The following is a 16,171-nucleotide window of genomic DNA, read 5'->3' on the forward strand; positions in this document are numbered from 1 at the left end:
ATAAGCATTTGTGTGTGAATATTGGACTTAACATTTATCAGTGCTGATACTAATACTGCTACATGCCTGCTGGATTTGGCAACGCTTTAGTATTATAAACCATATCTTATATTACATGTGTGTCACTGTTTTCAGCTTGTTGTGTAATTCTGTCCGAAAGGGGCAAAAGGAATCCATTAATGCAGCTTTTAAGACATCATCATCATCATCATCATAATCTTCAGGCAACCTGACAGACAGCAAGTGGAACTGGACCACAGGCGGCAAACAAGAAAGGTACACGTTTACTTCTTCTGCTTTTGTGTAACTTGCTAACATGTAGCACAAGGAGAGCAGCCAACTGACTGAATAACGTCTTAATGTTAGCTAATATTAGCTGTTATAGGCTACTGGTCACACCAAGTAAGGCTGTAGCAGCATAAGCTCCTGAATGGATTGAATTGAGTCTGTCTTATTGCTGATGAATTCAAGCTGTTTTTATGTTAAAGCAGATAAGAAGCTGCTCTTATAGTATTTTGAGCATCCATCCTGACTGAGCTGCGTTTCACATTCATCCACTTAATGATTCATCAGCACACAGAAAAACGGTCGCGGATAAATCCAGTCCATTATCGTTATTAAACTGAAGCGGGACAAATGCCTTCAAACTCCTCCTTGTTGCACATTAGGATATTATGCATTAAGTATTTATTTTTTATTGTTCCAGTGGTTTCTGCAGCAGACAAATAGGTGTGATGCATGTTCACTGTTGCACAAAGGACAAGATGAACACCTTTATTCACAGTGGCGTGAAAGCCTGTTTGGGAGGGGGGGATGGTATGTTTTTGCCTATACATCTGTGGTCTACGCCCACACATGAATGCATATTGTCAAAATGGTTTGATTCTGTTGTTCATGTACAAACATGGGTCATCCCTTCAAAGCACATAATGTACAGTTTGATGGAGCAGGACTGATTTCCATGCTCTGTCACTTTATTATAGTGTTTGCGTGCTTATACTGTGTACTTTATGTGACGCGGTTGATAGAAAAGCCGTTGATTCAATCTCCAACTATCCATCTCTCTCTCTTTTTCTGAGGATATGCATTTGCTCAGGGTCATTACAGCAGCAGGACAGTCAGTCAGCCAGGCTGGAAAAAATCCTCAGGGGAAATGAGGTGGCTTTGCTCTGACAGAGAGAAATCCAGCCTCCTCTCTGTCTCCCACACGCAATCCTTTTTGTCTTATCTCACAAACATAATCTCAAGTCCTCCTTGCAGAAAGACTAAAGCTCTGCCCCTTTCTGTTTCCCAGGGGGTTAGAAGAACAAAGGCCACTCCAACACATCTGCCTCCACACCTGACTGGGCCATTCCAGCTGCCATACAGCTGGGTTGCAGGTGAATCTCATTGTGTCCTCTGTCGGTGTGGAATCATTTAAGTTCGGTGGGTGTCATGTTTATAATTATCTGCCACACTTGAAAAAGGACTAGATCTAATCCTCTGGATATGCTCATTTTACAGTTCCAGATTTATGTGTATTGTTGCTTTCTGCTTGTGTGTGACTGTGTTTGATTTGGCTGGCAGGAGTGGTAATGAAATGGAGGTGCTCTGCCTCCTGGTGGTCAGGTTTCTCACTACAGCAACACAGCCCATACACGCGTTTTCAATGTAGTGGGACAGCTCAACCGCTGGATTTAAGAGCATGTTTGCTTCTTTGAAATGCCAACAGACAGCTGATACATCAGCACAGTGATTCTCGTGGAATCAACAAGTTGGTTTATTGCCCCCCCAAATTTTTCTTTCTGTCATGTGTTCGTCAGGCAGCATTAAACAAGTATTTGGCTTTTTTTTTATATTTTACACAAAAGTTCTCTGCTGCTGCAAGAATGCAAATAGCGATCTGTAATTTCCCTCTAAACACATATAAGCACCTGGGATAGTGGAACGTGTCATGAGCAGACTTTTTGATAATGATCAACAACATATTCAATAAAATAAAACATACCATAATAAATATTTTTTTCATTGCATAGTTTGCAAAGCTAAGCTTCTACTTGGATGTGCAAAGGTCAGACGTAGCTCTGAACATCAACAGTAAGACAATAAGACAATAGAAAACATTTACGGTATACTGAATCAGCAATCATGGAACACATAAGCTTTACGTCACTCACTGATGATATAAAGCTTGGATGTCTTCTCATCCAGAACTCATGCTAACACTCGTGCAGAATTCAGGAACTGTACAGTATCATGACGCTAACGCTCAATCCAAAGTGTCAATATTAGTTTCTAACTGCCTCAGTCAGAAAAGAGCACATGTGGAAGGATCATATGTCTGCACGTGCTTTTCCAGTCTTCCAGTCCTACACAGCTCGAGCTTTAGCATGGGCCTGCAGGAGGGCGGCTGTATCCGTGTGGGAGCCCTGCATGGCGATGGAGAGCGCTGTGCGACCATGCTGAGGAACAGCATGACAGAAAAACAGGAAATTAGGATCGAGACACATCTTAAATTCTGAACTCATATTAAGAGAGACACATTAGACACAGCCTTGCTGCACAGTCCACACTTTAGAGGCTGAAATATCTCAACAACCATCGGATGGATTGGCATGAAATTTGGTGCAGAGGCATGTTCCTCACAGGATCTAGCTCTATCATCAGGGAAAAAATGGAATTTATCCAAAGCTCTCTATGACCAAATACCTCCAAAATCCCCCTCAACCTCAGCTGCAATTTGTGTTTCGTGCTAATTTGCAAATGTTAGCATGGTAAACATACCTGCTGAACATCAGCATGTTGGCATTGTCACATTAGCACTTCACAAAGCCACTAGTGCAGCTGTAGGCTTGGTCTTGTATTCATGTCAATAGTTTCAAGGTGCAGAATTAAAGCTCCCAGAAGACAGATTAAATAACAAAACTACGGTATGTGCAAGGTTGCATTTTCAGTCCTGAAGGTAAATGGGTTAAGATTTAATCTCATCAAACTTAATTAGTCTAATGAATCTCAGTTTGTGTCAAGGTCAAGCACGTTTTAGTCAAGATAGAACGCATGTGGTTGATGGTCTTTTCTTTCTTTTAATCTCTACTTTAGAGGGAGACTGTGTCAAAAGTAGTAGATGCATTTGCATCCCCTGCTCTGCTCTGCTCTGCTCTGCTCTGCTCTGCTCTGCTCTGCTCTCTTCCCTGCCTCCACTCGCTCCAGACTGGCAGATAAGGTACTGTTAGCGGATTAGCTCATCTCAGCCCAGGGAGATTTATTTTACTGTAGCCTTGATTAATCCTGGGAGAGCTCTATTCAGCTGCATCCAGACTGTCAGTCCACCCACATCCACACAGTGTCAGTCAAAACATTCCAGCTTTCATATGTCTAAGCTCCTTTTTGTGTTCAGTTATGTGAATAGAAAAGTAGATATGCCATTTCGTTAACAAATATAACGGGATTTCACAACAGAAATGGAGTTGGAGTCATCATATGAACTATGTGCTGAAATGTAATTGAGGGGGATTGCTGCATGCAGCTACTTTTTGTGGTAGATTTTTGTGTCCCATTAACTGTGATTCTTTTGGTGTAATGACCACAAATAAGTAAAACCATGGACAAGACAACTTGTACCCTGTGTCTCACTGCAGTGTCAGTTAAAATGAAGACAAAACTTGTAATTGTTTCTCTGGTCAAAGGGTTAGAGGACAATATTGGAGGTAAATTGTCCATGGGACTTGGTTTTCTGTAGGATCACCTTGTCAGTCAGGGTGAGGTCACACTGGCTCCTCTCCAGCAGCAGCCTTGCGATGTGTGTGTGGCCCCTCTCAGAGGCAAACATCAGGGCTGTGGTTCCCTGGCTGTCCTGGACGTTAGCGTCTGCTCCACAGCTCAGCAGCAGGCGAACCATCACCACTCGCCCGTGTCTCACTGCCAAATGCAGAGCTGTTTGGCCCGTCTGGGGAGGACAGATAGTATGACAGAAACAAAAAATGAGCATTTAGAGATCTGTTAAAAAAAGCACATTTATCTGTCCAGCTTTGGCCCTTATTTCTGTGCTGTTCATCGGAGTTGAACACGTTGTCTTTTGCAGTTCAGTGACTTGCTAAAGGATGTTTCAGGAGGACACTCGAGCAATTTAGTATTGCACTCTCATCAAGTTTGGGAAGGAACAAGAGACTACAAAAATAAATTAAAAGAAGATATGGTCAAATTTGAAGCAGCAGAGGCAGAGATATCCTGTGGGTCAAGCTTCAAAAACACTGCATCCTACATTTGCATGCAACTCAGTTGTGTCTCTCATTAGACCCTCCCTGCCTGCTAAAAGCCCACATCTTTTAAACTGCATCCTCGAGCTCCAAAAGACCAATTTCAAATAACCTTGAGGGGGTTATTTTCTCAGACTAAAAAGCTCCCTTCAGAGTCACATAAGAATTTACACAACTGTCTTCACAGGCTGAATAATACTCTTTATCACAAGTAAACACAATTTTCCGCATACAAATCAGCAGAATGACCCTTCAGTATTGTGTGTGATTGCCTGTTTAGATGCAATCTTCCCTTTACTCCTTGGGAGTGCTGGAGTCAGTGCCGTTACATTCAAACTTTGTTCACAGAGCTCTTGTTACCTGGTTGGAGCGAACGTGAATGTTGCCCAGCTCCATTAGCTTGCGGACCACCTCCATGCCACCTGGGCCATCAGGGGCTGTCAGCGAGGCCAGCATCACTGCTGTGTAGCCGGCGTTGTTCTGAAGGTTCACATCACTCACACCTGTAAAGCAAAGTAAAGTAAAACACAACTTTTTCAGTATTTACGAGCCAACTAGTTCTACATACTAGAGCTCTGGAAAGACACATTACCTGTGTCCAGTAGCAGGCTGACGATGCTGTAGTTGCAGTGGGACACGCTGTAGTGCAGCACTGTATTGCCGTTGTCGTCAGCCAGGTTGACCATGAAGGCCAGCAGTGACGGCGTGGCCTTCTTCACTTCTCTCAGGCACACAGCTAACCTGCTGGCCACTGAAGCCTCCTCTGCTGCCACACTGAACCAGTGCTGAAACACCACCACCAGGGCCTTCCTCTGAAAAGGAGAGGGCAACATAGAAGAGATACTAAATTTAGATTCAGCGCTCACACTGTATACTAGATGTTCATCATGACATTATCATCTTTAATTTAGCAGAAACCTTTTAAAGCAGAATTCATTTGCTTGGGAACAGATCAACCTGTAAACACAACATTGACATGTTGACACCATATATAGTTGATATGGTGGAACATGTTAGCAAACAAATTATCTATTTTCATATCCAACAAATATCTGTCTCTCTAGCTACTGAATGCTCCACTGTGTTCATCAGCTAGTTGCTGACTCTCTCTGTCTGCTCTTTGGTGCTGGGCAGGTTGCTCATGGTCGGTTTATCAGAGCTGTTTCGTTGAAAACATCTGGAAACAGGTTAATGACAGAGAGTGAACCAGAACAGTTGCTGGCCCGTAGATCTGAGGGAAACTGCAGACATTTTATCCATTGTTGATTGAAGTGCAGCTTTAAAATCAAATGAAGTTCTTCCCATTCACCTTCATAGGTATGCCATTATCGCAAGCAACTTCAATATTAAACAAATTAGTTTCTTTTAGTTTGATTGAAAGTTTCTGTGGAAGAATCAGGACTGCTTACCATGTCATCATTGGGGTTATCCATGTTGTCCATGTGATCATTGAGGAACTGACAAGCAGCCATAAAATCTGCACTCATAGTCTCCCTAGAGGAAAGCATGTGTGCGTAAGGAAATAGAGAATAGAAAGAAGTTTAGCCTCGTAGCATTAGGAACATGTTTCCATGAGATCAAGTAAAAATAAGGAGCTATTCTCTGAGCAGTAAACATTACGATTCCTTTTTCCAAACAAACACTGATAAGGCATTTGTTCCGGTCCTCTCACCTGCCCCCGATGGTAGTTTCTGAGCCAGAGCTGCCCTCCATCTGTTCACCCAGGGGCTGTGGTTTCGTCTTGGCCGTTTTCTCTGGAGCCTCAGCCTCCACAGAAGCTACGCCTCCATCTGTCCGCCCTGATCCTGCTCCTCCTGATATCATCTGTCTGTCTGGGCTTGTTTGCCTCCCTCCCTCTATCAGTCTCTTCTCTGGGTCTGCATCCACCTGGGCAGCAGCCATCTCCCCAGGGCTGATGCTGCTCTCCTTCTGCTCACTCTGGTTTACACAGGACTGCCCAAACACATTTCCACTTTTTTGGCATCTTAAAAAAAGATAAAGGTGAACAGAGCAGAAAATTACAACTATCCGTTCCCCAAATGCTGGTCAATGCTGGCAACTGAAACTACAACTCCATTCTGTGGGCTACAAGTTCACATGTTGTTCTAATGCCTCAAAAATTACACTTGTAATGTGTTGTCAGCATTTACCGCCTCAAGAATCAACTTTAAAATTTTCCCCTGCGATGCCTGAGTTGGCTCAGTTTGGAACAAGAGATTTTTGGAAGGGATTTCTAATGCATTATTCATATTAGATGGTCCAGGATATTTCAGGCAACATTGAGAATGCAATCCTTTTAAACTGTGTTGCTTGTGGATGGGGTGAGGTTCACCACTTTATACAACACATGACAGTATAAAGGATATTTCTACAGGACCCAGGAGCACTTCATGAAACTGCTGTCAATAAATACACTTAACAAAGTCCCAACGTCCTTGGAATCAGGGTTCTCTTATTTGGGCCCGGATAATTCAATGAACGTTTATGATCCACTCTTTTAAAAGCATCATAACTGGAATTCAAAGACAAAAGTTAAATTTGATGCTGTGTTGCTTCATTTTCAAAGGGTACAAGTCTCACTGTGTTGACTCGCTCTTACAACCACACGGATGTCCTATATTGTAGTATAACAAAGCCAAAAAAAATCCCCTAAGACCCACAAAACCATCCCGGAAACTGTCACAATTTCCAGCTTGTCTGACTAATCCAACTTAGACATGATAAATAAACTCCTATTGGAGGCCTTGGTAAATGGCAAATGTTGACCGGAGCTCAATTATCCTGAAACATGGGAGTCACCACTTTCCTCCTCTAACTGACAACTTAAGAGGGAGTGGCAGTCATTTCTCAGTCTTAAATTATGATGTTTTTCTCAGTCAGAATCATACAACAGTAGCTTAAATAACCTCAAGTTAGTGTGCCTGTCAACCAAAACTATGGTTGAAGCAATAATCATAACTCTGAAGGTCGTTTAAGTCAGAGAGAGTTATTTACTAACCCTTCATTATCACCCCCAGAATGTAGGCTTTTTGACGTCCAGGCACATCCATCTGTCCTCATGATGGATTTAGAGGCTACATGGAAGACAAACACAGAGGATATGATGAAATCAAAACAGCTCAACAACAACATTGAACTCTTCTCGTGAAATATATATTTATCACATCGCATGGCTTTTCCTTCAGGACACAACTTCTTCTTCACAAAAGCTAAAAGGAAAAGAACAAATATTCCAGCCAACAGCCATCAGGTTACATCTAATCAGTAAACTGAGGGTCTGAATCTGACAGTGGAACATCATGATGTTGCCTCTTCTACAGTGAACGGTAACAGAATTAGATTTTCAGTATCGACTTTCAAATTGGCAGAAGAAAAAACTTTTTAGAAAGTGTTTTGACAAGACTTCTGTGCTGAGAGAACTACACCGATACGACTTTAAACGCAATTAGCAGCACTTTGAAGACATATGGTGTTTCTGTATTGAAATAGAAATGACCTTGTGGTTTTCCAACACCAGCCAAAGTCCACACATAAAATTGCTCTTATTCCTGTGTTGATACAGCTGTTAGCACCGACAACAATTTCAGCTCTGTTTTGCACAGGCTTTGCACCAGAACTTCACCGGATCACCTCACAACACCGGATAACCTTATTCAACCCTATTGGCCTCAACAGCAAAAGCAAAACTGCTACTCATCAAGTTTGTCTTCACTGACGTCTGAAGAAAGTAAAATGACGTTCCTATTTATTCACAGTAAAAGGTCGATGCCTTTAAAACAAAGCTGCCTGGTAGATTACCTGGTACAGCATGTGCACCATGTACAGTACCAAAGCTGAGTGGCAGACGTGACTCCAACCTTTGCCACACCTTCGGTAAGGCAAGGCAAAAAAAAAAAAAAAAGAAAGAAAGAAAAAGGAAAGCCAGAAAAAGTAATTTAAAAAGATTTGAAAACTCACTCCTCTCTGAGATTCACATCATGCCGCGATTTCTGACACTTATAAAAGGTGAATGCTCTTCGAGTCAGATGTCATGTACAGTAAATCAATACAAAAGTTCACCTTCAAGGCCTTGTAGCAAACAGATTGACTTTTTCTTTCCTAGAGCAAGTCCAAACCAAAACAGAAGGATTCAATCTCCCCTCATGTGTAATGTGAGAGCACCTCTTCTCAACATGAAGCCGAGAACATGAAGTCCAAATTTAGTCTGCAGTAGATATTTGTAGTAGTCAGCAATTTTCAGTAACATAATTTGCTATTAGTTGACTCTTGTGGAGTAGGTGCAGATAGAGGACAACCACTGATCATATACTCATAATCATAATCATGTTTTTTCCACTGTGTGCATTCATTACAGTCCTGCAAAATAGATGCGGTTTAATCATTACATTGATATGATGTACAATACCTCCATGTTGAATCCTCTCTCTATCACTGTGTCCATGGTGGGTGTAGTAGGAGGCGAGGACTTCAACAAGTCCCATCATCTCCTGCTGCAGAAAGTTGACCTTGGGGTCTGGGTGCTTTAGAGGTCTACCCTCCTCTCCTTGCTGACTATCTGCACACAAACACTCCCACTGCTGGTCCAGGAGCCTCTTGATCTTCTTGATGTGGTGGACAACCACTGTTGTATCTCTTTCATCATCTGAAGCTTCTCCAGCTCCTACAGACACCAGAGGGATCCTTTCACTAGAATCAACAACAGAGTCTTGTTTTCGACTTCTTTGTCCATTTGTGGTAACAGTCCTGGTCATGGTGAATGCATCTGGACTCCTTGACACTTTATTATATGGTTCAATTGATCTCACCACGGCCTCATCTCCATCCTGTTCTACCACCACTCTCTCTGCACGAACCCACACACCAGGATTCTTGATAAGGTGCTCGATCTTGCCATCTTTCTTTTGGCTCTCCTCTTGCTGCTCCTTCAGCAGCCCTAAGGCCCTCTGGAGCTCCAGGCCAGTCTCATGGAGCTTCTGCTCCAGCACAGCTACCTTAGCCTGCAGGGACGTCACTGTCAGCAGCTCATCCAGGTCCGTACTCGTCCTCCACTCATGTGTTGGATTAGAGTCGTCTTGACTGACACTGTGATTTCTAGGAAACACGGTGTGACTTTCATGCCGAGGCCTTTTGCTGTCCACTGTGCTGTAGTGGGATGAGGTGTAAGAGTCTGCGGTTCCATTCATTGAGGGGGGTGGGATATGTGGATTCAGGCCCAGGCGGAGCCTTTCTCTTTCCTCCTGAAGGATGCAAATCTGCGCCTTTAGCTCTGGAATCACCCTCATCTCCATCTCCAGCTCCCCCACACGTTCCAGGGCCTCTGTCAGACGCCTTAAAAGCCCTGAGCAGTCCTGGTGTCTTGGGCTGTCTGGGGAGTAGAAGATGTCTTCACAGGAGATGTTTCTTTCTCCCAGGTGATCCCTTGAACTCTGGAGGCTGCCGGGGTCGTCAGTGGATTCTGATCCCTGCCTCAGCAGTACTGTGAGTGGCAGACTGGAAGCACGGAGGAGATGAGGTCTGATGTGCTCGCCTAGAGGCTGCTCATCAAACTCCTTGATTCTGGCCTCCATCTCTGTCAGGGATTTGAGCCCTGTGGGAGAAAATGGCGACCTGTGATCATTTGCCCAGGAGGTGTAGCCATGATGATGGATGTCTGACAGTCGGGACCTGGGGCCAAGAGCTCCAGTAGATCCCCAGGGGCTCGGGCGGTAGCCACTACCAGATGGGTTGAGGTGCCGGGGAAGAGTGCTGGCCCGGGGGCCCTTGCTTCGACGCTGGATGGGGACTCTTTTGATTGTGTTGCCTTTCTCAATGTCATCTACATATTTTAAGAAGTCCAGGTCAAGACGAAAGCCGTAAGGGGTTTCCACTGAGTATGAGGGCTTCCCTTTAACTCCATTCTCTGTTGTTTTATGAGGCAAGATATTTCCTGTATACATTAAAAAAGTTATTTAATATCCATCACAAATACATATCTTCATCTTCATTCAGTAAAATTCTCTGAAGTCAGAAACCTTTTTTACCGTTTTGTCTCTCCATCATATTCCTGTCTTCTGTTGTCCAAACGATTTGTTGTCACATTATCTGGTTGGACCTTTGGTATCTAACGAAAAACACAAACAAACTCAAATAGAAGACAAAATTGAAGGAGTAACACATGGAAAACACATTTGTGCATTTTTACAAGTGGCAGAAGTGGTTATTGTGAGGTTATCTAATAAAATAATGAACACAGTCATGATTTCTGACGGGGAAAACAGATGAATTTTAGCACTGCCATTCACTTGAGGTTTAGCTGTGGTATTTTTGGTGGGAGACGAAATCTTAATTTAATGACCAGATGGAAGATCACTCTGAACAGCAATAGTCCTTTTTTTCTACTCCCACGTGCAGCACAAAGCGCAAAACACAAACCTTCACTGACTTCCAAGTGTTTCTCTCTCTATATATTCTTCCGTGTCATTCTCTTCTTTTCCCAAAGACTTCTGTTTTTCTCACACTCTCACTGCTTCATTTCTTCCATGCATCAGGCTGCTATTATTCAATGGTGGCAGGCTTGATGTTCACTTGATTACAGCCCTGCCATCCAGCACGAGAGCTGAAAATAGCTTGAGACTGTTTAGTCCAGCAGCTATGGCCAGCAGAGCAAAACATACTCCTACAGACACAAATACAGGCAGCCATTGTTGTAACTCACTACTTTCCTCCCTTCCTCCTGCTCTCTGCGCCTCCTACGAGGTCTACAGCCTTCTTTCAGATCCTTGGTTTTCTTTTACTGAATTGTCTCCAACTCTAACTTCCTTTTCCTCTTGTGTTTCACTGAAAGTATTTGCACACTGCATAATTTTTACACGACACGACTCCACTGCCCTCTGATTCTGGTGACTCTCCCTTCTTCTCATCTACATGAGAGAATAATCTAGTCATTGCCTCCCTCACCACCTCCTCTCCCTGGCTTTTCCTCCACCCTCCCGCCCATGTTCCCCTCTCCTGACCACCAGGCTCTGTGGCAGCCTGCTGTCCTCTTGAGGCACCGCAGCCACCGAGCCGCAGCCCCAAACAATGTCAGCTATGCAGTAAACAGACAAACACCACCAAATGGCCCTGCTGGGAATTTTGACCTCCATCATTCACACACTCTGATGGCTGGCAGTAACCAGTAACAAATCTGCAAATTACCTATATGGATGTGCACACTGTCACATGCTAAGACTTAACTCTGAGATACAGTGGGTGCATGTACACTCGAAGTCAAAGACACATGCTTTCAAATGTGCATGCATATGTGCAGGTCCTGCATGAGCACACTATGTATACAGCACAATGTCTGTACAGTATGTTGGCCTCTCGTTTCCAGATGGAGTGGAGTTGAATCAGACATTTTCTGATTCAACTAAGATTTTTTTTCTATATAGATTTTTTTTTTTTTTTCATTTAGAAATGAAAGTATGTTCATTCACAAAACTACTTTTTCTATCAGTGAAAGATATCACAGTTCTCAAGTGTTGTCTTAACACAAGACCAAGAACTTTGAGTATCTGATCAAAGTATAAGTACAAATATGAGTAACATTTGAGGCCAGGTTTCGCTACTCAAAACTCGATGCTTGAGACACATTTTCTGTTGATACCAAAGAAGTATTGAGTCTGTATTTGTCTGGTGAAAGAAAATAAAACCTGATAACAGGATTTATCGTAGCAGAATTCCTTCTCTCTGTATATTCTGTTCTGTTTCCCCTACAGAAACCAAATACGTGCGATACATTGAAACTGATACAGTATGTATGTTGTTATACCACAATGTTGAGAGGAATCTTTCAGCACTGGACATGACAAGTCTATATTTAGCCTATACATGTGGGTGTAAAGCTAAAGTATATGTCAAGAGAGGAAAGTGTTTTCATTTTACAGTCTAAATGAAGATCATTCAATTTAATGTCCTCCAGATAGGCGGAGAAACTGGGAGGAAAACAAGGTAAATCATTTTGTTGTGATGAAATGTCTAGAGCTAGCGAGGCATTAAGATTAACAAAAGAACCGAGTATTGACTGCAGAGACTGTGAATCAGCACGGCACGGCAGAGCACCTGTTACTGCAGACAGCTCAGTCACTCTCACTGCTGGCTACACTTCAACAGAATGGAAACACGTTCAGGACATTATTTTACTTCTGTGCTTTGCAGAAAAAAGAAGAGTTTCATCTCAAGATTGCATGTCTGCCGTGTAAAAAGTACTGCTACTGAAGGAGTGATTGCACACAAACAAAACGCTGAGTTAGGGGAATTGACACACCACTCACATATGTGCACTCTAATGATGAATCTACAACTGGGAGACTGTTAGCTTAGCTTAGCACAAAGACTGGTTGCAGGGGGAAACAGCTAGCCTGCTTCTGGCTCCGGGACACAACCTCCCTTAAAAACTAAACTGTGTTCTTTCCACAGATTAAACTAATTACAAACAACATGCTAATTAGGGACTTTTTGAGGTGCTGGTGGGCTGATTTGTGATTACCTTTGGACAGTCAGGCTCTTTCCTGCTGCTTCCAAGCTAAGATTCTCCTGGTCGTAGCTTCACATTTACCGTGCACATATGAGAGTGGTGTTAATCTCCTCATCTTCTGTAACTCTTGGCAAGAAAAGCGAGTCAGTGTATTTCCCGAAATGCAAAACCATCCCTTTAACGTGTCCTTGAAAAATATTAAGAAAAATTTTACCACATTAATACGCTCCTTTATATAACATTCAGAGACAATCTGCATTTTTAGACCACTTCTTGTCTGCTTTCAAACAAACAAAGTGAAATCCACATTGCTGTAGCCAGCAGGCTTCTCACACACACAAATATAGACGTACTTGTAAATTTCTTTCCAACCAGGTAACCACAAAGGAAACAATATAGCAGAGTAAGGTTTAGGGCAATTCCCAAGAGTAATTGCCTAACTCTCTCCGCATTTCTGTGGCACAGGTTTTAATTGTGTATGCTCTGAGCAGTCGGCCCACCTCACAGGAAACCCAAGAAATGAAACGTAAAATATTTGCCTTACCCCAAACAGGCCCCAGCCAAACAGTCCTGCACAGCACTACAGTACTGCTGCCTCTGCACACATTGAACTCAATCCAAATCAAGCATTAGAGTGAGTTTTAATTTTTTTCTTTGACTTTTCAAAATCAAGATTTGCTTTGTATCCACCAAAAGCTCTTGTTTAAGAAAAGTCACATCTTTTTATGTGTCCTTTAGTTCTTTTCATCTTTCTGTTCCCACAGCAGCTGCTCTCTTCCTCTGGGTTAATGTGTCCCTTCTCACACAGACCTTTTAGACTTCCTGCATCAGCACAAACCTCATAATCACAACATCGCTCTCCACAGCATTCTTTACCAAAGCCACAAATTAAATATGAACTCATGACACAGCAAGACGGGCGACTTCCCAATGAAGCGATGATAAATGCTTGAACCTCAGATTAGGATGAATGGATTATTTTAGATTTCAAATTGAATTCAGCAAAAGAGATGATGCAGAGCTCATTTTTAGCCACATTAGCACCATTGTTCAAGGGATGGCAAAGTTGGTTTGTCGGTCCAACACTTTGGTCCAGACGGAAATATCTTGACATCTATTTAATGGGTGGCCATGAAATTTTGTCCAGACATTTCTGATCCACAGAGGATGAATCTTGCTGACTTTCACAATTCCCTGACTTTTCACCTAACACCACCTTGAGGTGGACATTTATTGTTTTGAGTGAAATATCTTGAAAAATGTAGGATGGATTGCCATGAAATTTGGTACAGATATTGATGTCCTCCTCAAGATGAATCCTAATAACTTGATAACCTAATAACTATTCATTCATTCAATAATTATTTCATCTAGCACCACCATCAAGTCAAAAATATGCATGTATGTATGTATTAATATGTCCAACACTTATGACCAAATACCTGTAAGACTGACTGACATTCCCATCAGCCTCAGCTGTACTTTGTGTTTTGTGCTGAATAGCAAACATCAGCATGCTAACACACTAACATAACATGGTGAACATATTAAATATTTTATCTTCTAAACATCAGCATGTTGGCAGTGCCATTGTATGTCTGTTAGCATCATGATGTTAGCATTAAGCTCAAATAAGTGCTGTGCCTCAGTGCAGCCTTGTGGAGCTGCCACAGTCTTTTTACGAGTCCTGCAGTGATAAACAGGCTTTTGTATTCTTGTTTTCATGAATTCACGTGGGGTGAACTCTCAGAGCTGTCACTTTAAATACTCTATCCCATTGTTCCAGCCACACATCAACTTGTACTCTGTGTTTGGGCAGAACCACATTTTGACACCACTATGTGTGGATCCCTGGCTTCTAAATTTTCCCATTTTCTCCCCATACACTCTCTTTTGTCTGTCTGTCTCTTACTTTCTGTTCAGTGTGTGTATCTACATGTTTCCTGGTCTATGTTCTGTTCCCAGGAAAAAAGAAAAAAATCATTCCTCCCATCCGCTTTTTGGCTGTCCAGACCATGATTTTTCCAGTGCATAACTCTCAACCTTGTCTTCTGTTCAGAGTTGATTTAGAAAGCAAAGCCAACTGTTTGGACTTGAGCTCCCCTTTCCCTCCTGCTCTCTCTTATTTTTTTCTGTCAAACTCACATTTTTTACTCACTGTCTCCATAAAGACTTCCTAGAAATCCCTCAAGCCCTGTGATCTTTTTTTCAGTTTGTATGTTTTTGTCTTGAGACTTTGGACCACTGAAGTTGTCCTGGTCACAGTCCAACAGCAACAGGGTCGGATTTTCATTGTGGCATCCAGTCCTCATTGTGTGGTATGTGGAGCCAAAGCTCCTAGGATGAAACAGCTGCCAGGGGCTTCACGCAAGGAAGAAAGCTGTGGTATGTTAACATGGCAAGGTTAAAATAGAAAGTGTGCTGCCCTGTGTGTGTTCACATGGACATGTGTGTTTGTGTTGCTTCAAGTGTTTTCTGTGCAGTATGTGTAAATATACATGTAATAATAATAATATGTAAATGTAATTCAACAATTAACCTTTAAAAAGGAAAACTTATTTTCCTGAAAGTGCAATTAGTATTCAGCACAGGCCCAGAGGTCCACTCCACACAATTTGTTAAATCACTTTAGAGTCAAAAGCTTTTCTGACCCTGAATTTAGATCAGCCAGTCCCGGATCGAAGACTTTCAAGGTCAGCATTCAGCATCTCAGCTTTGATTAAGTATCCAATCCAACAGTCCTTCACCGGCTTAGAGATACGTGATGAATATTAAAGCAGAGCTTACCTTGTGACATGTGTTCAGCAGTTTCTTCCACTTTGTCTTGCTGATGTGAGGGCGTGTTTGTCAGACAGTCCACCACAGTCTGCTCTCAGCTCAGTTCAGCCTGCCTGTCTGTCTCCAGAGAAGGCGGGGAGGTGCTGTCAGGGAGAGTGGCATGCCGCGGCTGTTTGGTAAATGCCAATGTGTAGCCCCTGCCATAACAGAAGCTGGGTCTGCCCGTGTGTAAAAGAGAGCAGGGAGGGGCTTGTGAGGATGCCTTCCTACTGTACCTCCTGCCCAACGAGACTGACAAGTGAGAGGCTAGACATACACAGCCACACCCACTCCTTCAAAGAGCAGCCAATAGGGGCTCAGAGGTGTAGCCAGATGGGAAAGATAGCAGCTCCTCTGGGACCCTGGTGACAACATGTCAAAATATTGAGCATCTGGTATGAAGTAAGAGAAAGTGCCAGAGTCACTTTACTGTGTACCATCCATAATCCTCTCAGATAACATCAGTGACCAGGCAGCTCCTCATAGACCCCCCTCTGTCAGAATGTGTAACCCTACCCAGGGTTATGTGGTCTCTATCCTCTATAGTCAAGTAAACACGGGGGAGAGCAGAGGGGCTTGGTGCAATCCATGGGGTTAAATCTGTCAATGCATACCTCTCATT

At 42.8% G+C, this 16,171-nt stretch overlaps 1 protein-coding gene across 1 annotated transcript; it reads right to left on the bottom strand.

Annotated features, from left to right (window-relative positions):
- Window positions 1-760: 760 nt before the first annotated feature.
- Window positions 761-15,740, bottom strand: LOC139339242 (KN motif and ankyrin repeat domain-containing protein 4-like). The gene is made up of 10 exons (XM_070974773.1): window positions 15,520-15,740; window positions 10,256-10,335; window positions 8,641-10,161; window positions 7,234-7,309; window positions 5,908-6,219; window positions 5,645-5,729; window positions 4,828-5,047; window positions 4,596-4,738; window positions 3,725-3,925; window positions 761-2,441 (listed from the first exon to the last, which is right to left on the bottom strand). Exons 2-10 carry the CDS (start codon window positions 10,272-10,274, stop codon window positions 2,349-2,351), a joined length of 2,670 nt encoding a protein of 889 aa, XP_070830874.1. The 5' UTR covers window positions 10,275-10,335; window positions 15,520-15,740; the 3' UTR covers window positions 761-2,348.
- Window positions 15,741-16,171: the final 431 nt, after the last annotated feature.

Source organism: Chaetodon trifascialis, chromosome 11, assembly GCF_039877785.1.
Source record: "Chaetodon trifascialis isolate fChaTrf1 chromosome 11, fChaTrf1.hap1, whole genome shotgun sequence".
NCBI lineage: Eukaryota > Metazoa > Chordata > Actinopteri > Chaetodontiformes > Chaetodontidae > Chaetodon > Chaetodon trifascialis.

Excerpts from the sequence above, each read along its gene's own strand:
- LOC139339242 (XM_070974773.1), bottom strand. Across the intron at positions 5,048-5,644 it reads ATAACCCCAATGATGACATG|AGGAAGGCCCTGGTGGTGGT; the intron begins GTAAGCAGTCCT and ends TCTCCTTTTCAG. Across the intron at positions 3,926-4,595 it reads TTCACGTTCGCTCCAACCAG|ACGGGCCAAACAGCTCTGCA; the intron begins GTAACAAGAGCT and ends TGTCCTCCCCAG.